The sequence below is a fragment of the Falco peregrinus genome, chromosome 4 (assembly GCF_023634155.1).
Source record: "Falco peregrinus isolate bFalPer1 chromosome 4, bFalPer1.pri, whole genome shotgun sequence".
In the NCBI taxonomy this organism is placed as follows: domain Eukaryota; kingdom Metazoa; phylum Chordata; class Aves; order Falconiformes; family Falconidae; genus Falco; species Falco peregrinus.
Genome location: NC_073724.1, coordinates 4,873,176 through 4,898,674, shown reverse-complemented (window position 1 = coordinate 4,898,674; position 25,499 = coordinate 4,873,176). Strand labels below are relative to the sequence as shown.

The 25,499-nt window shown below is 44.3% G+C and overlaps 1 protein-coding gene across 2 annotated transcripts; it reads right to left on the bottom strand.

Moving 5' to 3' along the window:
• Positions 1-19,331, bottom strand: LOC101924738 (OX-2 membrane glycoprotein). Of its 2 annotated transcripts, none has more exons than XM_027789002.2 (6): positions 19,122-19,331; positions 15,828-15,909; positions 14,728-15,054; positions 13,787-14,053; positions 11,810-11,923; positions 1-2,586 (listed from the first exon to the last, which is right to left on the bottom strand). In XM_027789002.2, the coding sequence occupies exons 2-5, from the start codon at positions 15,907-15,909 to the stop codon at positions 11,814-11,816; spliced, it is 786 nt and encodes a 261-aa protein (XP_027644803.1). In that variant the 5' UTR covers positions 19,122-19,331; the 3' UTR covers positions 1-2,586; positions 11,810-11,813. The 2 variants fall into 2 exon arrangements, with proteins under 2 accessions (XP_027644803.1, XP_027644802.1); XM_027789001.2 differs by lacking the exon at positions 19,122-19,331 and adding an exon at positions 17,406-17,550.
• Positions 19,332-25,499: the final 6,168 nt, after the last annotated feature.

Below are 25,499 nucleotides of genomic sequence, written 5' to 3'. Positions count from 1 at the left end.
TTATGTTAAAATTTGCTTTATTTGGCTTCTTTTCAGCAAAGGCAAATACAGAAAACAGGCCAGTCAATACATTAGTACAGCACGTAACTTCAGATAAAGAATAATTAAGCAATGAACGTGACACACACAAGCTACCTCTAAAAACATAAAATACAGGTTTTTGACCGACTGAACTTATTTTCAAATCTGAAGTAAACTTCGGGTTAAAAATACTTCTGTAAATTTAATCTCAAAGGTTGTTTTGCTCAATATTTAAAAAAAAAAAAAAAAAAAAGAGACAAAAAAACCAAAGCCACCCCAAAACCAAAGCACCTTAAAACCTCCCTGAAGTCCCACTGCCTGTACAGAAAGGAAGCAAAGTGTAAGTATTAAAAAACCCAACTTGCAATGAAGCATTTCTAGTATCACAAACAAGCAAGGTGGGGGGAAATGGAGCAGCTGGTGTTTTGGCTGGATCAGAATTTTATTTTCTTTAATTAGAAAAAGTGAAATATATAAATAAATAATTCATACTGCACCTACAAGAGGAACAGCGAATGTCACCTTCCACATCCTCAGTAATACATGCAGACATATATACACACACCTCCCCCTCCTTTTTGCCAGACTCCAGGGAGGCTGCCGCTCCTGTTACAACAAAATACTGGTTCTGAACAGTAAGTCATTAGTCTTGCACCTGCTAAATCTTCTCTGTTGATTTTTCAGATTGACAGTTTGTACTCTCGGTAAACATAAGACATAAAATGCACAGTCAAAAATGCTGCACTCAGTAAGACAGAATATTTCAGATGCAAAAGCAAATGCTAACCAAACCCAAAAGACAAAAGGATACTGGTAGTGATCCCAATACAATGACAAATACTCAGACAGAAGGGAGACTGAGAAACACCTTAAATATTAGCACTTGTCAGCAGAACAAAAATCACCAGAGGACCACCTGCAGTCCTGCCATCCATCTATTGTCAGTGAAACGGGCCACAAAGTCAGTACGCCCAGAGGTAGGCTTGTTTTCAGCAGCCTTAACCCGTGAAGCCAGCACAGGGCCCTGTCGAGACACTGGGAGGCCGTTGGGGTTTAACCCCAGCCGGCAATCAGGCCCCATACAGCTGCTTGCTCACTCCCCCCACGTGGGATGGGGGACAGAATAATAAAGTAGCCTCATGCTAGCTTCTATGAAGCAGATTAACTCTATCCCGGCCACAACAAGGCAATGCCCGGAGCGCTCTGCTCTCACCGGGAGCCCGCTGCCACACAGCAAGCAGGGGGTCAGCAGCTGGAGCACTCAGCCTGGGAACAGCCAGCTCAGCGGGCTTGGGCAGGCAGCGAGGAGCAACTGGGAGCAGTGGGGGGGGAGAGGAGCTCCAGCCCTACTTGGGGCAGGAGCAGAGTTAGGTCCCAGCTCGTAATAGGGCAGTGTCCTTACCTGCTACCAAAACCATGGCAAAGCAATAAATCCAGCCTCTGTAAGACTCCCACTGACACCGTTACAGCCACATAGTGACACACGATAGTTAGCTCAGCGTGTAACAACAAGGTCCAAGTACAGAATAATGGCTTTTGGCCAGCAGAGCGATTTGTCTGTGTTTAAAGGCACAACAAAAAAAGGATGAAGACGGGGAGACTATTCTGAACAGGGCATAAGATGACCATGAGAATTACTGACAAACCTCGTCTGTGCATTTTGACAGCTAAGCAAGGAGTAGGCTGAGGTATTAGGAGTTGCTTCAGAAAAAAACAGAGAGAATGTCAGCGTAACAGGAAGGAAAGATGGGGATGTCAATACTTCCATTACTGGGCTGTGTTTCCATCTCCTCCACACTTAAACATTTAAAAAACCACACACACTTGGGTTAGAAAGAAAACCCAAATAAAATAAATTACTTGCAACTCTTCTTTCCCAGCTGTGGCTGCTGCTGCCTTCCATCTGTCACCTGCTTGGCGCCCTGTTGTTCCTCCCCACTAATTTTGGCACATTTGGTGTGGTCTGAGCCCTGTGGTTTTGAGTCCACCTGGTCTCTCCAAAGAGAGTTAAGCAAGACTTGCTGGCACATTCACACATTCACTGAGGAAAAGGAGTTGGATAAGCTGGATAAAGAAGGAAAAGCAGATGACAGGAAGAGAACGGATGAATGCACAGTTGCTGCAAGTGAAATTGCAGACGGATCTTGGAAAAAATTAAACCCCTCTCTTCTGCAAGAACAATTAGGCACTGGAAGAGGATCCCCAGAGAGCCTGCAGATCCTCCATCCACAGATATTTTTTGAAAACTCAACCGGAAGAAGGCAAACACCTTTTGCACGCTAGCAGTACCCAAGAGTGGTACGAGCAAAGCAGATTTTGTCTGGCAGCAGAGGAGCGGACTAAGTGATCCCTCTGGTCCAACGTTTTACGATTAATCATTTAGACCGGAAAACAAACGTTAACGCTAATCTTTTCAGCGATCAGCTCAGCATCTAGATAGGGTAGTGTATGTGATGTTTTTCCTTTTTATTGCTGTTTCTTCCCAGCCAAGGCACTGCTTGTAATCTTGACTTCTGGCTGCTGGGCTGTAATGATCTCATAAGTGAATGGAAATCCTCTAGGATCCTAGAAAACAAAACGAAACAGGAAAAAGCATGAATTGTGGCCATTGTGCTGCCACCACAGGTCTTGCTGAGCTGTGTGGTTGCTGTCGGGGTTGGGGAGGGCAGGTGAGAAATGCACAGTGGGGAAAGTGGGAAGGAACAGTCACAAAACTGCCATTTGATGAACAACCATAGGACCCTCCCTGTTATACAATTAGTACATCTTCCTAAACCACACCAAAACAGGCTTCAGCCTGTGCTCCCCCTTGCTTCCTTTGCTCACTACAGATGATACCTTACCCTAAATTTCAGAAGCTACCTTATTTTTTAACAGCATAGATGCACGCTTGCCACACAAAGTGTCGTTACATAGAAGGATCCATTCCTAAACCCAGAATACCCGAGCCCAGCACACTTGCCCCAAGCACCACAGGAGACGCCTGCAGAGCCACAGGCAGCACCGCTCCCAGCTGTCAGCGATCGCTCCATCCAGCTCATCCCACACTGACAACAACTCCCCCAAACCCCTCAAAAGGGATCAGCTCCCTTTGTATTTTGTTATGCTTTGAGGAGGAACAGTCTTAAAACTGGTGGGATTTTTTTTTTCCCTTCGCCCCTTTTCTTCTTAAGCAACAGAAATTCCTTTGGAAGCTGTTGTGGTTTAACCCCGTCCAGCAACCGAGCACCATACAGCCACTTGCTCACTCCTCCCGCACTGGGATAGGGGAGGGAATCAGAAGAGTACTCCATCCCAGCTGAAAGCAGGACAGTATCCACCCCTTATTCCATACCAGTTACATCATGCCACACTTTCCAACACAACCTCATTAACCACCACCACCCTTCCCGTCCTTTGATACAATGCACAGATATCACTCCCCTAGTTTACGGACCACTCCTGTAAAAATGTCTATAAAAATGTCCACAATATGTCCTTGACTTCATTTAGTTCATGACTTTGGGGTCCATCTGTTGTGGTGGTCACTCAGGACAGAACAAGTTGTATGTTTTATGGGGTTATTGGGCACCAAAACCAGCTCAGGTCAGGTCACTGCTGCACTTGCACTTCTTGTAAGGCTTGTCCTCCAATGGTTCAGGTGGTCCTGCTATAGTAATTCCTGTAACATTAAGCTCAAACCATGGGTTACAACAATTTAAAGGTATTCCATTACAATCTCCACCCCTGGTCCCTTTGGACCAGGTTATAGGGATTAATATTGCAAGGAACTCCCTCCCTTGCCCCTGCTCTGGGTTGGACTAATCCACAGACTGCAGTCCCTTAGGGTTGTGCCTGCTCCAAGCTGAACCTCAGCCTCTCCAGGGGTATGCCTGCTGTGGCACAGACTCACCCACAGACACAGTCACTGTGAGGTTCGCCTGCTCTCCAGCGTGGCCTTATCCATGGGCCATGACCATAGACTTGCGCCAGTGTGGCCTCACCCCTGGCTGCAGTCCCTCCAGGGGTGTATCTGCTCTGTCATGAGCTTATCCACGACCACAAGCTCTGAGGTGCTCCAGCATGACATCACGCATGGCCACAGAAGTTTCAAGGTGCACCTTTTCCAGTGTGGACTTGTCCTTGGGCCACAGTCCCTTCAGAGGCATACCTGCTGTGGCACAGATACAACCACAGACTCTTCAGGATTAATTCAGCCATGCTCCAGCATGGACTTATTGACAGCCACAGATGCTTCGGGGTGTCCTGCTCCTACACGGACTCATCCACAGGTCACAGCCCCTTTGACTCAAGTTCACACTGGAGTTCCAGCCTGTCCAGTAGAGCAGCACAGAAACAGCAGCCATGCCCTGGCCATCTGCCAGCCCAGACATAGCATCAATGCTGTTATCAGAATGTTCCCAGGCACAGCACAGTAAGATGATCAGCAGTACAGCAAGCAGGGAAAGCAAAGAAAAGGCAGCCAGCCACTAATGAGCTCTAGACTCTAATGTACAGTAAGGCAAGCAAACAGCAGCAAGCACAGAAACCTGCTGATTAACAGCTAAACAGAGATAACTGCTATAAATCTGACCTAGCATAGTCCAAACAAATCTGTTGCTATCTCAAACCCTTTGAGCTCCACACTGGGTGCCAAAAAGGACAGTCACGGTTTAACCCCGTCTGGCAACCAAGCCCCATGCGTACACTCTCTCGCTCCCCTGGGGTGGGATGAGGGAGAGGACTGGATGAGTAAATGTGAGAAAACTCCTGGGCTGAGACAAAGGCAGTTTAATAGGTAAACCAAAAGCCGTCCATGTGAGCAAAGCAAACCAAGGGATTCATTCGCTGCTCCCCAAGGGCAGGCAGGGGCTCAGCCATCCCCGGGACAGCTGGGCTCCAGCACACATTGCAGTTACTTGGGAAGACAAACACCGGAACACTGAACGTGTCCCCCTGTCCTCTTCTTCCCCCAGCTCATATATACTCAGCATGACATCATGTGCTATGGAACATCCCTCTGGCTAGTTCAGGTCAGGCGTCCTGGCTGTGTCCCCTCCTGACTTCTTTTGCTCCCATCCGCCCCTGTCCCCCAGGCCTTCTGCTGGCAGGGCCTGAGAAGCCGAAAAATCTTTGACTTCGCACAAACATTACCTAGCAACAGCCAAAACCATCAGTGTGTTATCAGCATTGGTCTCGCACCAAATCCAAAACACAGCACTGCACCAGCTACTAAGACGACAATGAACACTATCCCAGCTGAAACCAGGATAGAAGCATATTTATGAGAAAGCCTGAAAGCAACAGTTATGAAAATGCCGTGCTACACACCATGCAACAGCGTTTTCTGCTTGGGTGAGCATAAACTACCCAGCTTGCCAACACCCCATTCAAAGCCATTTACTGTCAGCAGAAGGGCAGGAGCTGACTTACAAACCATTTCACCTTGGGAGGAAGCCAAGGGACCCTGCTCGTCAGTAGCTTCCAAAAGACATCACCAGTGTAGAGGGGAGAACATAACTGAAAAAAGTCTAACCTCAGGTAGCTTATTGTACACGACATACCTATTTTCATGTGAATTTTGGTTTGTGATCACTGAAGGAAAACCTGCCGTTATTACAGTACAACCACAAAACCAAACATTTATTTTTAAGTAAACTAATGAAGACGGAGAAGGAGAGAATAACACTGCAAGATTTAAATTAAAGCTTCTGGCCTAGCAATTTCAGTCACCAAGACTTAAAAATCAACCCAGCTTACAGTACTCTATAAAAGGCAACAGCTAGATTTTTTTCTCCCCCTTCCCAAATACTGTCTTTCCACCCTAAAAGTATTCTAAATCACTCTACAGCGCTGGTTAAGCTGTCTAGAAACAACTGCCAAAGAGACATCCCTAGCCTTTGCCCTGCCAGCATTCGGAGCCCTCCCTGGGGGCACACGGTGGCATGCCTTCAGCCTGCTCACTGGTTATCCTGCCCTGCACTTTCCTATTGCTTTAAACAGCAGCCAGTCCTCCTCAGAAACCTGGAGGAGATCTACACACACATCAGGATGAAGTCTGCACACCCTGCCATACCATGTACGGTAGAACTTTGGGAAGATCTGCTTACAAGCCATTCCTGCCTTCAGGTAAATGCTGCAGCAACAAGCGTGTTGGCTGCACCATCAGCCAGCCCTTCATGGCTGCAGCCACCTGAGCTACCGCTACGCAGCGCAGCCCATAACCTGCCCCTCTGCCTCAACACAAGCGTGGCTTGAGATTCACTTGCCTGCATCTCCTGAAAATTTGTGAAGGTACTTTGAAAGTAACTGGACAATTGTTAATGTCCCTTTTTGAATGTAGAAATTGGCAGTGGAGTGCAAAGCCTTACTGTGTATTTAAAAAGTAGAAAAAAAAAAAAAAGAATGCATTTCTAAACAAGAGACACAGAATACGGCATGAAAAAATTTCAGAATTTAGTATTAATCTATTTGCATATAATAAGAATGATTTATGGAAAGGGAAAAAAAAAAGCAAAGGAAGAAAAAAGGCATTTTCCATTTCCTACTAATACAATACCAAATGAATCAGAGAAGTTATTACACTGTTCTTTTTTTTCATTAAACTAAGACCATCAACACCTGTTCAAACAATATTTCAGAGTTAAAGATCTGAATATAAGAGTACATTATTTTCTTTACAAAAACCTGCTACATACCTACTACTAAGCCAACCTTTTTTTCATTCTGGAAACCACATACAGTGCAGAACTCAGAATATGACCGTGAGATAAGGAACATACAAGACCTTAAATGGATTTATAAAATCTGAACAGCAAACCAGCTTTCCTGGTTGGTAATATACAAATAAGGTTACTTATTGAATACATAAATAGTTTGATATTTCAGAATGTCATTCTGATGTTTGAGACCCAATTTATGACACTACTTTTATGTGGCTTTGAAAAAAAACCAATAAAATATATGTCATCCTTACTTTTTGTGTAGAAGAGTAAGAAAAAGATTTCCATCTCCTAATCTAATAACTCTGCATACAACCAAGGTATTTTGCAAAGGGAAAACATTTCCAGATTTAGCACAGGAATAATTCTTACAAGGGAGTAAACAAGAAACTGAAACAGTGAGGCAACTGTTCATTTAACACAGAAGCGCTATGGGGTTTTCCCTTTTCAGCTCCCAGCCATTTTATTTTTTGGTTTTATACAAAGCCCTGTTGTTGAAATGAAAAAGAAAATGAAGGACTGAAAAATTTCTGCATGATGAACTAGAACTGCAGATATGACACATAGAAATTGTGTTCATCATCCAAAATAAAGGCCACCGCCTCTGCAAAGAAAGGGGTTAATAGTCTATACTTCGATAACTCCCCTTCAGATGGATAGGACAAGCTTTGAGATATTTCCTACACTGTTACCTTCATCCTATCGGCAGCAAACAGCATTTATTTCATCCTTCCAGACAAAAAACCCAGCCATGCCCCAGGAGACCTGAATTTACCCACGCACCTTCCCCTCCTTCTGTCTCTGCCATTCCTTCTCCCGGCTCTTCTCTGAAACGTAAAGCAGGACGAGGAGCGTGCTTTCCGCAGCAAAATATGCTGGGGGAAAACACGACGTCAAAAAGAACTAAGCACCAGCCATCCCTGTCCTTTGCAATGAAAACAGGCAGTACTAAATCATGGAAAGCTCGGAAAGAGTGCCCATAGTCTAAATATGGCACGGTCAGGAGGGTACTGCTAGGCATTATTTTGTAAACAGAAAGTTAACTGACTTATTAGGGAACTGGAGTTGTCTGGAAGCAACGTGTGATTACATCCAGAAAACATCCTCACTTGGGTTGCAAAATATTTATGCTTGCAGGAACTGGACGGGCAGCCTGACAGCAGAATTACCCCTCCACTGACATTTTTGTATGTTTTGAGTGGGGTTTTTTTTTGGTAGTGGGTTGGGGGTTTTTTTATTTATTTCTCCCCTCATTAGCTCTGATTAGGTCTGGTTACAATGTTTTTATGCTGTGGGTTTGGGGTTTTTTTTGTTTATTTTTTGGTGGTTGGGTTTTTTTTGTGTAGTGTTAAGGAGTAAAGGAGTGAGGCTGTTGGAAGCAAAACAACTTTTCCTTACAAAAATGTGCAGTTTTGCTATTCTGGGGAATTCAAAACAGAACAAATATAATCTACTCACAATAAAGCCACACTTGAAAGGAAACCAAAATGATTCTAAAATAAGCCTTCCCAGCTGCGACACGATGGCCATAGACCCGTTCCTCTGGGATCAGGGTGCATTATATCCATCTGCCTCATGGAAGAGGGAGTTATGTCCTTGAGTTTATCATCTGAATGGCTGGTATTCAGCTGTCACTTCAGGAAAAATTATTCTGAAAAGCCTCCTAAAACTGAGCTACTGCTATGTTTTTCTCAACTACTTAGTCTCTCAATATTAGAAAAAACAGCTGTACATCAAAGCAAATCCCCTTGAAGAAACATGCCAAGTTATACACATGAAGTAAGAATTGCCATAATTTTTAAGCCAAAGTTTAGAAACACAGCCTTCCCCAAACTGAATAAACACTAGAGGATACTGCTGTAATGGCTCTTTCGACAACTCCTATCTTTACTATAAACAAAGTAATGGGATGTGTGTACAAGTACTTGCTCTTGCAAAGTTTCCCAAATAAGTACAGTTTTCTGCACAAAACTTCCATTTTCAGGACATTTTTGGCCACCAAAATTTGGGTTTCTGATACCTATTTATTATAGCGGATCAACCAAGTTGCTATTTGCAGCTTAACAAACCTGAAACTATATTATTTGTAGCAACTTCCAAACTTGAAAAAATAATAATCAGGGCATCTTTAATTCCTGTTCAGGGTATTAAGATATCTCTAGCTGGTAACAAAGAGGTATTTTCAATCTGTTTTATAGCACCTTTGAAACACTGAGTTACGCTGAGATTTGGCATCTCTTTGAAATACAGTTAGTTGGCTGTATTCAGACACACATCTTGAAACAAATAATTTAATGCTGCTTAATCTAAGTTCTGTAAAATTTCCACTTGAAGGAAAACTCAAATGTATAAATTTCCAAACAGGAAAAATCCTTTGCTATGTTGGTGCTTTCTGCAGAAGGGATTTTTTTGATCTGAACTAGTGCCTTTTTCCACGTCTCTTCTTCAAGCTTTCTTCTTCCAAGTTCACCTAATCTGCTCAGTTTTCTTAGGTTGCATTGTATTTATTCAATAACAAACTCCAATAACTTTTTATCCTGTTGTTATAGCTTTTTAAATACAAATATACTATTTGAGCATTTCTAAAGCTTCCACATGGCAAAACATGCATAAGCTATCCAAAAGAGATCAATGTACCAGTGCTTTAAAAAATTAAAAAAAAGAAACAAAACCATGCTGGCCTTTATATCCATTTGTGAAACAGCCCTTCACCACAGACCACAACAAGCCTCCAGAAAACTGTTTATGTGGAATCTTATCCCCCTGCAGACTGCTAGGTCCTGAGAACTGACTGTAAAGCTTTTTAACCGGCCAGGCTGAAATACAAGTATCCTACAAGCCTTGAAATAAACAGCTGATGCTGTGGAAAGCATTCAGGCTGAGACATGTATGCAATAGGTAAGTCACAGGTATTTATTCAGACGAGGAGCCTTTATTGTGCCTCAATCCAGGCACCTGACTTGTTAACCAGACCGCTTCATGTTGGTGTGGTCTACAGGTAAGCTGTTAGTTGAGGCAGGTAGGAAACAGTAACTTTTTACTCGAACAGTAACACTGAGAAACCTCCAGCATGGGTTTGGCAATTCATTGCAGCCTACTCTTAAATCGAGCTATAAGCATGGCCAGGTTTGCATCTGCTTGGCAGAGAATGAAGCTTGAGTTTTCTAAAGCCTGTGCATCAGCTCTCGCCACAAAGGCAGCTCAGTTTGTTTACAAACAAGCACCTTTTTGCAAAATGTGAAGACCCTTCACCTGGGATGTTTTCAGCAAGAAACATATGTGTGCTCTGTAACTGGTAGACAAGGCAAATGCCTGAGGGATGGGACATCAACTCTGAACTCAGCTCTTCACCCGATTGCCAAGCATCTACCATAGAGAAGGAGGAAACAACAAAAATAAAAGCAAAGCAAAAACCAACCACATTCTCAACAGCAGAAGCAGAAGAGAAAAAACTTTGATGGAGAAGGGTCCCCAGCCACTCAAATAAACAGCTGTTATTTTACTTTAAAAACCAGGCATCTTGACAAGGCTGGAAAGGCTCTGCTTGTTATCTAATGCAGAATGAAAAGAAATATGAAAGATACAGGCCAAGACTGACAAAAATTAGACTACATTATTAAAAGAACAGAGACTGAATGACTAACAAGCTCCCTGCAGAAGTCACATCCTCACATCACAGACCCCACGATAAATGGAAAGGAACACAACCAACTCAAGTCCCTCAAATCCTGCTTTTATTGATAAACTCTGATACAACAAACCTACACCCACTGCTAAACCCTGCTCATCTAATTTACCCCCTCTGCCTCAACGAACAGGTATTTACATGAAGTCTCAACTCTGTGACATGCCAGCACGCACATGGGGCCAGGAATCCAGATGTCTTCCCAGGGAGTGGGGTGTGAGACCCCACTTCTCTTGCTGACACAGGGAGGCTTCAAGCTCTGAGCCATTAGCTAAGGAAGAAAGCGCAGTGCTTTCAGTTTAAACATATTATGCTTTTCTGTGTCTTATACTTTTCTTACGAGGCAGAGGGGTGAGGGTCTGTTAGACATTTCCAAAATTATGTGCAGATTCTACTGTTGTGCATCCAGCGGTGTCTCCACAGCAAGAAATCATGTCTTGCATGACCCACGACATGGCACAAGGATGCATGAAATTGCTTGAGGGTTCCAAGCCTGATACCTAGCAGTGGCGAAGGGCACAGGAAACCTGCTGTGAAGCCAACTGTACTGCCTGCTGGGGACAGTCCCATTAGAAGCTATTGCTGGAACCACATGCGGGCATTGCCTGGGGAGCCACCAATATCCAAGGGCCAGAATCACACCAGGAGGTATGCTAACACCCTCAGCCTAGGCTAAACATGAACCACCTAGTCTTGTCAAGCAATGTTTCACTGACTGACCCCGCTCCTGCTTCAGGCACCAGTGCAGACACAGCATCCCAGCGTGGTTCTCCCCATCTGGCATGCAACAAAGGGGCTTCAAAACTCTGCAAGGCACCATCTGCACTTTTTAGAGCTCTCTTTGCCTGGTCACTCTCTGATCCATGCTACTGGGTGATCCCAGACCTCTGCCAGGTCAACTCTGCCTCAAGGTCTCTCCTTCAAGGTCTGCTTAGTACAAACTCATCTGTGTTTGGAATAGTTGTTCTAGAATAAAGATACATCTTCCTTTTGAGCATTTCACCATTTTCTTCTGAGTCTTAAAAAAAACCCAACTCCTTGCTCTTTGACTTCCAGGTTGGTCCAAAAATTCAACCAGAAATTTTCTCTTCTGAATTGGTTATAGGATCAATGGAAAGTTCACAAACATTTTACAATTAAAGAAGTTATATTTGAGGTTTTAAAAGCATTCATTTCTCCTTCTCAGTGAAGACCTCACAATGTGTAGTCTTGCATTACTTCCATCTAACTGAGGAAACCTCTAATAACTGTAAATAATTATTATAAAGTTTACTTCTCAAATATGAAAGCCTCATACCTGTTAATGGGATCTCAATAAAGTCTCATTCTTCTCTGCAAACCGACCAGACCTTACGGTACGGGCTTTATGAGAACGATTGGTTTCCATGCATCAGTGACTCACCACTTCAACCCCTCCTGCATATCCTCTTCCTCCAGCACAGCATGACCAAAATCAGAACTACGAGGACAATTAAAATCCCCACAGTAACTGTCAGCCATAGCAACCAGGATCCTTCTGTGAAAGGAAAAAAAAAAATACACCAAACTAAGCTAGTTTATAGGAAAAAGAGCAAAAAGAGCCAAGAGGATGTCCGATTAATAACAATGGCTCCTTGTTGAAATTGTGGAAGTCATTGCTGAGCTACATGAAAGCAGCAGTTGCTCAGAAGAGAGAATGAACATGTGTATCTTCAAAGACAAACCTACCTGCCCACAGAAAGTGTTTTGGGAAGAAAAGCTGTGCTCATGTTCATCCATGGCAAAGAAAACTGTCATTCCCACAACTGATACAGTAGATGGTATGTGTACATAAGCAGAACTTTACACAAGTCTTGACACTTTCTGAAGAGATTTTTGTTCGTTCAGAATTTGAAGGTTTTGTTTGTAAATTAGAAGTTATTCCTTCCACTGTTAAACACTTACCACTCTCCCAAAGACTAAGTTAACTTTCAGAAAACAAGACAACCAATTTTCTGATGCCTGCAAGTAGCTCTACCCAACATCTGAGCATAAATGTCTCTCCGTGGTTAGACATCAGTCACCTCATTTGACATTCATTAATCAAAATGATAACACGAAGGCTTTCAACACTCACTGATGTTCGCTAGAAAACTTTCTGAATTAAAATTTATTTGAATCAAGCCAAAACTGTATCATGCTTTTAGTGAAGCTAGGTTGAACTACTAACTTGAATTTCTCTTTCTCTAAAATACAAAATTGTTAAAACACCAAGCTATTAGCTGATTTTTCCATTCTCCTAGCAAGGAATAACAACAGTCTTAGTTCCTTCCTTTCCGATATACATTTCCCTTTCAAAAGGTCAAAAAAAAAAAGAATTTTGTATTTGAGAAAGGACAAAAAGATTTATTAGGCTTTTTCAATTATTTTCACTCAGAATCAAGAACCAATTTGCTTTTGAACTTTTAGAGGCAAGATATTAGAAGTCAGATCTTACTCTTCACTACTATACCTGTAACAACCACTGCTTGAGCACGTAATTTGGAAATTAACCCACAATCCCAGTCTGCTTTTGCTGTTTTCCTAATTTCCAAGCCGTCTTCCTTTTAAGGCTCTGGCTTTAGAGACAGGTGAATTTTAAATCACCTAAGCTAATGTTCCTGTATGAACTCAGAATAGTACTTAAGCTTTTAATGTTTCTATTTCTCATCTGTAGAATTGGGGTGAAAGTCTTTCCAGCAGAATAGAATGTTGGAAGAAGAAATAAATTAGCACTACAAGGTATTCAGATGATACACTGATGTATTTAATATTTCTGCATAAAACCAACGTATCTTCAACTGATCACCTTCCCATCTGCCTGGAAATACTCCTCCTCCTTGACCATTACTGCAATGCATGTGTGTCTTAGGGAAACAGTTAGAGAAACTAAAACACAATACACAGGTTAGCTGTACCAAAATATGTAGTAAGTTTAACTAAAACATTTGATTAATTGTTGCTCAGAGATAGTTTGTTATTAATTTCAAAAATTCCATTTCAGTGTTCATTCAGCGACCCACAGAGTTTTTACTTCATCTAGATCGGTATCAGGTGACAAATACTTCTATCTGCCTTTGGACTGTCAAAGAAACTATGAAGGCCTGTGTGAGAACTGAAGTTCAACTTGTTGCAAAACGCGTGGTGCCTCTAAAACCCACAGCTCCCTAGTGGACTAGTTTGGCTTTTTACTCCTCTTGCAGAGGGCCTCAATATGTTACTGCCTCAATGACGGCAACAAACCCAAAGTATGATCTTTCTTCTTACTTGGCACGTCTGTGTTTCACTCCCTCCTCTTCCCAGCAGACTGCTATCCAAACATGCTATTGCAAAACACAGAGGCAAAGAGAATGCTACCAAGTCACTTGTATCATTCACCTACCTCCTTGTATTTTCACAGGCAATTCCATTTTTTCCTTCGTGTTGCTTACTGTGCAGGTCAAGTTCTTTGCATCAATGCTCTGAGCATCGTGGATTTCCAGTTTACTGGTGATGGACACAATCCCATTGGTGTGCCTGACTGTCTCCTGTGCAGGAGTAGAATTGAACAAGTTGTTCCAGGTGATGGTGGGCTCTGGGAGGCCAACAGCATTACAGATGGCTATCAAATGACCTTCGGAAATGTTGTAATGGACAGATGCATTGAGACCTTCCAACACACAAATAAGACAATCCATCACCACAATGAGCACCTGGTCATAAGCAGTAATAGCAGTTTAACCATTGTCAACCAGAGCAAAACTTACTGAATCCACACTGAGCCCCACGGCACAGGAACACAAGAACAGTTCATTGGGTCAGGTCCCCACCATGTTTCAATACTCCTTCCCTTAAGCTAGAGTCATATACCCCAAAGGTTTCACTCAACCTGAAATCCCAGGTTTTAAAATAATCTGCTAAAGCAAGACCATTTCTTGGTCCACGTTGTTCTCCTGTCTGCTAATTTCCTATCAATGGTGGAATTTGGCACTGCCGCTGATAGCACTGGGGTTGTACCTGGCACCAACAGGAAACTGCGACAAGCAATGCTGGTTTGCCCAAGTTCCAGCTGGGATTGCTTGGGGACTTACAAAGGTCCCACTCCTCGCTTTTTAGCTTCTGCTCACAGGAAAAACAAACCAGGACAAGCCAGAGCCAAAAGCACCACAACAGGCTTGAACATGAACCCACAGCACCCTGCTCACAGCAGTAATGCTCTGCATCTACACCACATTCCACTGAGGGATGCTCCTACCACTGCAGTTCCTGAGTCCTCAAGGAAATGCTGTGGGTGAGAAAACACCTGTTTATCCACTAGAGACGTATCCCTGCAGAGAACCTCACCAAAGACAGTCAGGCAGGTATGTCCCGAGAAGGAGCCGTCAGGAAAAATATTGAAGATACACACGTAACACCCTGAATCATCCATTCTAGCATCCCAAAAAGTGATGTTTGTCTCATTGAGTACCAGACTCGTGAAGTTCATTCGGTCCTGATAGGGTTGGAGAATCTTCAATCCTTTTATGGTACTGTATGTAGCTACGTTATCGCGGGATTTTTCAGAGACCTTTTGCCATGTCACTTGCAGAACATCTTGGGGTCCTGTCAAGGAACAGCCAAGAGTCACGTTGTCGCCCGCCTTCACATATCTGTGTTCAGCCTGAGGAACCACTGCAATGACATGAAGTAGTTAGTGAAACGGGCAGACATCATGGCATATTCAGAAGTCTAAAGCTGATTCTAAGGCCTGGATTACCACCGGGCACAATAACTCCATCAATTAAATACTGTTTCTCCAGTCCTCCCTCACCAAAGAGTCCTTCCGCATGCTCCTAGATACCAATGTTGATTTACATTGGTTGAGGCTCTGGCTTTCTTCTGTTTAAAAGAAAGAGACATACCCTATTTCTGTACCCATCCTTGCAGGCTGTCCACTTCAGTTTTACTAAATCAGCTCATGACTTCCCATTCTCAGCAAAGACTCAGGTTTTGTTTCCTAAAAAACAGAGGAAGCCTGACTGCACAGGGGAAGCATACACTAAACCATTCTCAGAGAACTGAGCAGCAAAACGGGCTGAAGAGAATTTCTGGACTACATAGCTTCAGAGTTTGCAGTGCATTTGAGAGGGAGGGAAAGAAAAACAGAGGGTTTTTTCCCCCTGAGGAGAGGATCCACTATGGGAAGTTGTGAACACAGGTGAACAACAGTGCCATTGTAGACAGGGGATGCTGCAAGTCCCTCCCACCTCTAAATGCTGCTCCACGAGGTCTTGTGTCACATCTGCCAGCTCCATGTCTGTGCTTCAGCTATCTAATGTACGTCTAATGGCACCAGCAATCTGTATTTCACTTATTTTTGCCTCTTACTATGACTGCTGAAGTCTCAGGAACCTGTAACCAGTTCCCCAACCATTTTCAGGCAGATTTCAGGAAATGCAACTTACCATTTGCCTCTCCAAGTCCTGCAAAAGCCAGACACAAAACCAGAGCTTGGAAAGTCATTTTGGAAAGGAACATCCGTTTCATCTGAAGACAGATAAGAAGAGATGGGTGACTCAATGACAGAACATTTTCAGGCGATATCACATCTCCGGGGTACAAGCATCAACAGTAGCTTTGTCACATGGGAAAAACCTAATTTTGGGGGCTGGGGGTGAGTTTTGAGAGATCTCATTATACAACACAAGTGCTCCAGTCAGGGCTGAAAAAAGATTTCACGATGGAAGTTTCAAATGCATTAATCCACCAGAAGCACGAAGTACTGGTTGTCCAGGACTAGCTGTGGCACTAGGAGACAGGGTTAGCTTGTGAGAGCCAGGGATAAATTAAAAGCAACTTCTCTGAAGACTTCAGGACTCCCCACCTGTCCAAAATTGCACGTATTGGGGAACTTCTGGGGCATACCGCACCTGCCGCATACAAATATATTTCCAATGTGGGAAAGGGGCAAAAATAAGGTTGTGTTGCTGTTTTCCCTAGTGAACTGCTTTTGACCTGCTTTCCATTCTGTCAATCAGTTAACATTGCCACAATACAACTGAATTGTGGACCTGCCTGGAGCTGAAGCTGGTGTTGTATTTAAGTGGAAACATTATTTCGTGTAAACTATCTCTGTAACACATATGCCCTACACCCGAGTTTTTTTGCCAGTGTCTGCAAAACTAGCTGATGTGTCTCAAGAGTGTTTTCTGTCAAGAATATAAGCAAAGCCCAACTTCACAGGGATTTTCACAACACGGAAAAAATAGAAGAAAGACCCAACTGTAAAGCATTTTCTACAATACCATATAGTTTAAAAAAGGAGGGCTGATGAGTAAGTAAGTGAATCAGAAGGATAAAAAGATCTTTTTAAGAAACAAACTCCCGGCAGACTCATGCACACAATGCGCACACACACAACCAGTAGCCTGCCTTTAACTTTTAAACGCGCTGTGCTAAAACAACTCCTGATACAACTCTACCATTAACGAGCATGCATACAGACCAAGTTCCTATGTGTAAAATCCTGAAACAAGACTTAATCGGGAGACAAGATTTCCTCTGCAACAAGCCCAACAAATAACGAATTTGCCAGACAACACAGTGCAGCCAGACACTTAAGCACAGCTCTAAGAAATGCAAGTAGACGTTCCTAAAAACATCTAAGAATCAAGGGGCAGCATCACAAGCGAGAGAGAAATTCTGAGGCGTAGAATTGTTTATAAACCAGTGAAAGATACACCACACCTGCAGGAAAACAGAGTTTTCGCTAGCAGCTTCTCTCTCTCCGCTTTAATACCCACTAAAGCCCTTACCAAGCCATCACTCGCACCCAGCGTGGCTACAAGACTTTGCACAATGAGGGAGCAGAGTATTAAATAAGTCTCTAAGTCACAAGCCCAATTTACGGTATTACGGGAGAAAACAGAGGAGAACGGGGGTGGAGAAAAAAGAAGAAAAAACCCCCAAACAAGCTAACAGCAGCGTGTAATACTAGGGCAAGTAAGCGCAAACCCTTCGTCGTGCCAGTCCCCAAACCTCACCTCAGAGGTCCCCGGGCCACCGACGGCACCCTGCGCGGGGCTCACGAGTCTTCTGCGACCCCCTGTGAAACTTCGCCAGCTTTAAAAACCTTTTTATACTTCTGGCGACCGGCTGCGAGGCCGACCCGGTGCCACTCGACGCCGCCGCAGCCCCAGGGCCCCGCCGCCGCGCGGGGCCGCCCCCCGCCGGCAGGAAAAGGCGGGAGGAGGGTGAGGGGCGGCCGCACCGTGCGAGGAGCCGCCGCTCCTCCGCGTCCTCCCGGGCGCCGGACAGAGCTCCCCGGGGGCGAGCCTGCCTCCGGGCAGGTCTCAGCGCTGGGAGGCAGCCGGCCCGGCCCCGCCTCGCCTCAGCCCTGCTGCGGTTACTGCTGCTTCCCGCCCTCCCCGCTTCCCCGCCCCGCGGCCCCTCCGAGCTGTAAGGCGGCCGGGAGCAGCGGGGAAGGCGGCCTGCGGGTGTTCGCAGCCGAGTCCCTGCAAGCCGGGAGGGAGGAAACAACGCGGCCCCGCCTGCCCTCAGCCAGCCGCGCTGCGGAACCGTGTAGCTTGTAAAAGGCCTTTCAGATCAAGTCCCGCCGTCACGGCAGCACTGCCGAGCGCGCCGTTAACCACGTCCCTCAGCGCCGCACACACGCGCTGTGGAAGCGCCTCCAGGGACGGCCTCGGGTCAAGCGGGTACGATCCGCTCAGCCCGTGGCGCCGGCTGCTCGTCCCGCAGTAACGCGGCGAGTGCGTTTCATGGCCTCCCAGCCCTTCCTCGCCCCCGGAATTGCCTGCAAAGGGTTTCCTCACACCCCCCCTCTTTCCCTCAGGCATGACCAAATTAAGAAATTCATCTTGGAAGAATGAAAAAACCCCCAAAATAAAACAAACAAAAAACCCCACCGCTTGCTTAAAGCAAGAATATTAAACCCTGAAAAACGGCGAGGTTTCCGTAAGGCTGAAACAACTCGGTGCAGAGTTGGCTCCTACAGCTCCCCAGGACAGAAACTTGATTTTTTGAAAAGGAACAGCACAAACCTGAGCTTCTTCCTCAGGAACCTCGGGTTGCACTCCGGCGTGACAGAGCACATTGCGTTTCTGTTCAAAGCGTGCCCTTCCCTGGTTTCAGTTCAAGGGTCGTGACAAGCACATCAAGAATGATTTTTTATTGAAAGACTTCTGTCTATCATAACACTAAAACTAGAAGCCAACAGCAGGAACGTAATGTAATTATAATTAATAATAACACATTTATAACAGCCAAAAGCTGAGAATTTCACTGTTCAGATACTGGATTTTAAATATTTACCATTCCAGAAAGTTGGGGTTGTGTTTTTCTTTTTTTTCAGACCAGATCAATTTCTCAAATTCATTTATTGTAATGCTTCACTGGAAGTTGCATAACAAATGGCCCAAGGTTTTGCTAAACCTGGTAACTTTTTTTCTTAATTAGTTAATTAAGAAAATTCTTAACTACCAACTGTAATAATTAACTGCAGGTCAGTAGCCTGGCAACAGTCAACAATAAGATTTTGACTACCAGACCAAGGCTCTGCCTCCTTTCTTGATCCTCAGCCCAGAGAAACAACCAACCTGTATTTTGCTGATGTTAGGCTGTAGGGAATTAGTGTAAAAAAACCCAACAAAACAACAGTGGAAGATCTTATGGAAGGAGAAGGACATCTTATTATACAAAATCTCTAGGCAAGCTGATTTTCTGCAGAGTTTCATACTCACAGGCTGGAGGTTTTCAAGCAGTCTGGCCAGGGTCTTCTGGGTTCCTGCTCATTGGTGACGAGGAACTGGTTTGGGGATATGTCTCTTACATCACTGGGAGCGGTCTCTGCTGTTGCTGCTACCTTCCTGTTGGGCTGCGAGGAAAAGGGGCAGCATGAGCGACAGAGGGTAATCTCGCTGCCATCTTCCTATTGTTAGGCTACAAGATCTTCCACTGACAAATTGTCTCTGTTGCAGTTTTATCAGGCTTGTCCCAGGCTTAACAAGCACAACCCATTTCTCAATTTGATTAATTAGAAACAGCATCCTTTGCAGTCTGTGCAGGACATTCCATCTACTGTTTGCTGTTTCTTCAGCTTTCACACACAAACATGCATGGATATGTTCATATGTCTTTCCTGTCAACTGCCCTTGCAAGGCACTAGAAGGTCTCCTGATTCAAAGTACCGCTGCCCATGGGAAAAAATATCAGGCTTGGCACAGTTCCAAGCCCCTGCCAAAATTAATTGAGAAAGATGTCCACATAGTGGCTGAGAGCCCACATAAAAAAAGATTTCTGGTTTTATTTAAGACACAGATGTGTGGGAATATTTGGAGAACTGCTACTAAAGTGTCCTAAGGAACAGGCTGGTGTTTGCATCATTCTTGAGTCACCCCAGGATCACCTGTGTGTTAACCATGCCTGCTCCACTGCTCTCAGTACTCAGTGCACAAAGCAGTGCCTTCTGACCCGTGAAAAGAGAAAGCCCCCACCAGATCGGGTCTAATCTGTTGCTGGAGGCTGGGTCAGGGCAGTGGCTCTTCCAGCTGACACAGCTGTCCTGGGAGACAGCTGTCCTGGCTTAATCTCGGCCAGCAACCAAGCCCCATGCATACACTCTTTCACTCCTCCAGGTGAGATGGGGGAGAGAATCAGAAGAGTAAATGTGAGAAAACTCCTGGGCTGAGACAAAGGCAGTTTAATAGGTAAACCAAAAGCCGTCCATGTGAGCAAAGCAAACCAAGGGATTCATTCGCTGCTCCCCAAGGGCAGGCAGGGGCTCAGCCATCCCCGGGACAGCTGGGCTCCAGCACACGTTGCAGTTACTTGGGAAGACAAACACCGGAACACTGAACGTGTCCCCCTGTCCTCTTCTTCCCCCAGCTCATATATACTCAGCATGACATCATGTGCTATGGAACATCCCTCTGGCTAGTTCAGGTCAGGCGTCCTGGCTGTGTCCCCTCCTGACTTCTTTTGCTCCCATCCGCCCCTGTCCCCCAGGCCTTCTGCTGGCAGGGCCTGAGAAGCCGAAAAATCTTTGACTTCGCACAAACATTACCTAGCAACAGCCAAAACCATCAGTGTGTTATCAGCATTGGTCTCGCACCAAATCCAAAACACAGCACTGCACCAGCTACTAAGAAGAAAATTAACTCTATCCCAGCTGAAAGCAGGACAGTATCCACCCCTTATTCCATACCAGTTACATCATGCCACACTTTCCAACACAACCTCATTAACCACCACCACCCTTCCCGTCCTTTGATACAATACACAGATATCATTCCCCAAGGCCCAAGCTCCACCACAACCTTTTTTCAACATTTTCTTCTATCTCCTAAGACTGACGAGTAAGTCTCGAGTCACTTGAATTTCCCTCTGCCAGCTGCCTTCTTTTTGTTTTGAGTAGAGAACGGATTCCCTCTAAAGCAGGTCAGGTCTCAAGTGACTATCTACTACTTGTTTGAGGCTGATGTACCTACGCCTTCAAACATGTTCTTCTTTTTATGAGAAAAATGTCTTAGCAAGTCTGTGTTCACCTGTCCCCACTATAGCTGGGGGTATTTCAGAGGGAATTCCAGATAACTACAGACTACATTGCTTAAAATAAATTTATCCAGAAGTGCTCTGTGCCATCAAAGCGACGAAAGCAGGGAAGTCCCAGGGACATCCTCCTGCTCTTATTTCGTGAAAATAAGGGGGACGTTTGAGGGACTTGAATGATATTTTATATTAGCTCACCCCGTAACTCACATCTACTGAGGTGGTATTATCCAAATTTTGCTGCTCCTTCATTGGGCTGGGGAAACTTAGAGAAGAAAGAAGAAAATTATGACAGGGTCTGGAAAGTAAGAGAGCTTCTTCTTTGGAAGAGAGGGAGGAAACCAGAGCTGAGCAAGGAAAGAATAGTTCTGAAGTAGTAGATGAAGACCAGAGGTAACCTGAGGGCAGACAGAGGCAAATGTAAAGTACTCCAGACAGACCAGCAATGGCAGAAAACGCAGAATCTTTTTATATTCATAGAAGAACAAGACACAAAAAAAAATCCTTTCTGCCCTATTCTGTGCTCTCGTGTAAACCGTTTCTTTTGACAAGGACCTGGCTCAGTTCAGCAATCTCTGCCGAGGTTTGCAAAGTTCTTTGTACATCACCTTCTCTGGAGCTGGCGGTGGTTGAGCTGACACCGATTCTCTGGTGTGTCAAAGCCTTTGAAGTTAGTGAGAAGGGGTATGTAGACACCTCTTGTCCTAAAATCCAGAGAGCTCTTTGTTCCTCTCCTTTTATTTCTTCACCTGCAGTACACCCTGCATGCTGGTGGAAGAGGCAATGTGAAATCCCTTCTGTCACCAGTGAGGTTTACTCTGTTCTTTTCTCTGCCTTATGGGTAGACGTGCTCTGCTGTTAATATATTTCTTGGTTCTGCCCTTGGCCTCTGGACTAATGACCCCTTTTAAGCAGAACCATTTGAGCCAGTAACCAGTGAAACTTGTACCTGTTTGAGGAAGAGAGTATGATACAGCTGATGCAAATTGCCATCAATTCACAAGGAAAGAAAAAAAAAAAAAAGCATTAGAGAATGGCTGGAGTCAGTGAGACAGATTCCATTAACACCAAACCCACTAAGTTTTACAGGGCGTGTTACCTGCTGGAGGCTTACTTCAGGACTGTTAGGCTCTGCTGATTCAACTCTCTTCTGCTTCTGCTCATATAAATTAGCATATACCCCTTAATCATCATATTCAAGCAATGCTTCCTCAAGTATGAATGTTCAAATAGGTCTACTAGGAGGTCCAGCCTGGTCCAGAGGATCTGCCACCAGCTGTCCTTTTACTAGTGATTCAAACATATGACCATGGACAAACCACATCTTCTCTCTCTCTCAAACTTACTTCTATAAAATAAGCAAATGCTAAATGATTTACAGTTGGAGATTCTGCTGATTTCTCCAGCACAAACTGCACTGCATTTCACAGCAAAGACAGTTAAACGTGTGGGTGGGGATAAAAAGTTCTGGGGTCCCTTTACGTAGCAAGAAAGGCTGGATACGTTCTACATTTTGCTTTGCTTTCCACCTCTGGAATAGCTGTGAAAAACAGAAGACACCTGAATTTAAACTTTGCTGTAAAAGGAGGTTTGGTGTTAGATGAACTTAGCAGGAGTGGGGGTTGCTGGGCATCACACAGCCGTGCATCTCTGGTACATTTAAGACATCCACATCTAAGCTCACATTCTCTTCCCTTCTTTTGTTTCCCAGTGGTCTTTTTGTGTTGATGACTGTTCATGTCTTTCTCACTGATCTTCATTTATGTGCCTTTTCTCTGTGTGAGCACTGAACGTCCTGTCAGCCAGGGACTGTGGATACCACTGATTGCGGACCCTCTCAGAAGAGTGCTGCATATTACACAGACTGCTGTATTCACATCCCAGACAGTGCAAATTCTAGTTTCCTAGGAATAACTAACTGGGAGAAAAATCAGGTTGATAGTCAGAAAAGAAGGATATTTCATAAAAGTAAGACAGTCATTACAAATTTTTATATTCATTTCTGCCATCATAGAAAGCCTCTTTCAGCTCTTGGGACAGGCACACTTAAAAGCAAACCTGGGCCTATTATCTGGGTCTTGTGAGTGAGGCTGGCCTGGGGGCAGCTTTGGTCTCAGATTTTTGTTTTGTTTTGCTTCTAAACCTGGAAATTTTTCCTTCTGAAAGGAAACAACACAATTACTACGACTGAAAGAAACAATTAATTCCATTTCGTCAGGAAGAATCAAAGAGCACTTTCAAACTCCTAGCTGAAAAGCAGTGAAAAACAGGTCATCTGCCCTGTAGAAATCCAGTACTGAACTGTTTTTAAAAAAGCTCTCAAGTGAGACATTCTGGAACAATTGAGACTTTTTCTGCCTACTTGTTTTCTGAGTACCTGGTGTGCATTTAATCATATTTTTGTATGGGTGCCCAGCAAGGAAGGGGTGATGGAGGCAAGAGGACAGCATTTTCAAGGGTTTGATGAGATGGAATAACATCAGGGAGAGGAAACAACCTCGAACAGGCTAGAAGAGACAAACTATGTGGCTGGGTCAAGTACCAGCAAAGCAAAGGACAAACTTTCTGTTGTTTGTATCAGGGGTATCGCATTGGTTGATAGTACAACATCAGGTCTGGATCCTGTGAATTAGAAAAAGAGCAGAAGAAGAAGAAAAGTGCTAAAAGAGTGCAGGAAGCTGGAGAGAATCAAGCAGAGGGTCCCCAGACTCTCTCATTCACCTTTCAGAAAAAACATGTCCCACTAGCAATGCCTGGTACTGTTTCCCAGCAGCTGCTGGCCTCAGTTTTTCCAAATTGGCCTCCAAATCCGTGTCTGCCAGTTCCACAGCAGAATGGTACAGAGTCACAAACCGGACACTAGAGCCATTAAAACTGCACAGTGGCTGCAAGCTCCTTCTGCTGGGCCACAGCCCGCTGGAGAGCCTGGTGCATCATGCCCCTTTGGGCTGGGGCATTATTACCTGTGACCAGGGTTCGGCCCCCTTCTCTTGCATCTCGTCAGAAGGTTTCCAACCCAGGGGAGCCTGCTGGAAGCTCAGCACTTCTGTTGGTGATGCAGCAACATCTTGGTTTCCCCATGCATCCTAAACTAGACTCCAAGGAACGGTTTCTGATTCATCATCTTGATGTGGTCAGACAGTTTTACAATACTGATTTTCAGAAAGAAATGTTGAAGTTCTACACATAGATAGATCACAGAATACATTTGGGTTGGAGAAGACCTTTGAGATCATCAACTGTTAACCGAGGACTGCCAAGTCCTTCGCTAAGCTGTGTCCCTAAGCACTGCATCTAGACATTTTTTGACCACCTCCAGGGATGGTAAAGCCACCACCTCCCTAGGCAGCCTGTTCCAGTGCTTGATCAGCCTTTCAGTGAAATTTTTTCCCCTGATATCCAATCTAAACCTCCCCTGGTGTAATATGAGGCTGTTTCTTCTTGTCTTACCACTTGTTTTCTGGGAGAAGAGACAGACCCCCACCTGCCTACCACACTCTTTCAGGCAGTTGTAGAGAGCGATAAGGTCCCCCTGAGCCTCCTTTTCTCCAGAGTAATGAACCCAGCTCCCCCAGCTGCTCCTCATAAAGTTTGTGCTCCAGAGCCTTGGCCAGCTTCACTGCCCTTCTGAAGCATGGAGTAGAGAACTGACACCTTGCTTTTGTTAATAAATCCTTTCTAGATAGGAGGCAACCTACATTTAATACCCTTAAAATTATTCTGAAACTCTTCTGAAGTAGATACGCAAAAAACTTTTAGAAAACCACACTAGGACATTCCCCCTTTTCTCCTCGTAGTGTATACGTTCTAGTATTAAGAGGTAAAGCTGCAGCAAACAAAGCTGTTTCTTTTTACTCTGCTGATGGGCAGCTAAAACCCACCACAACCTCACTTATGAGAATAGCTACGTTTCTGTAGACAAGGAGAGTTCAAGGCAAGTTGGTTTCTTGAAGCCTAAAAAGGAACCTTGGGTGTTTACGATTCAAACCTGTATATTCTGTAATTTATGTGAAAGAGAATATCAAATAAAATATTCTTATTGAAAAAAAAAATCTAAGTTTTAGTCTAGAAGTGTGTGTGGGGGGGTTTCTTGCTTGGTTTTTGTTATTCTTGTTTGATAGTCTCATTTATAAAAGAGAAAAAATGAACTCAATGCAAGTCTCTTGTTTCAGCTGTTTTGCAGGGGCTCAGTGCCAAAAAATGAAAAAAAAACCCAAGAGGTTTTATGTTCTTTGATGATGGAGTTCGTAAGAAAATGTACTGGTGTGATATCTAGTAGACAGCTCCTTCACCCAGGGGCATGCAACAAAAAAATGATGAATGATGCTCCCAATCTTCTACCACCAAATCAAAGTTTCTTTTTACTGTGTGAATTTAGTCCCATGCCTCTGCCAGCAGTGGTTTCAGAAAAAAAATATTCTTCCTATCTCAGCATCTTATATATAAAACATCTAAAAGATGGCCTTTCAGCTACATTTCAAAGTGACATCTTCAGCCAGAGCTGCTGGGGAGATTCCTTTACATCTCGCTGCTCTCTTAGAACCAGGAACCTGGTACCCAGGCAGAGGAAA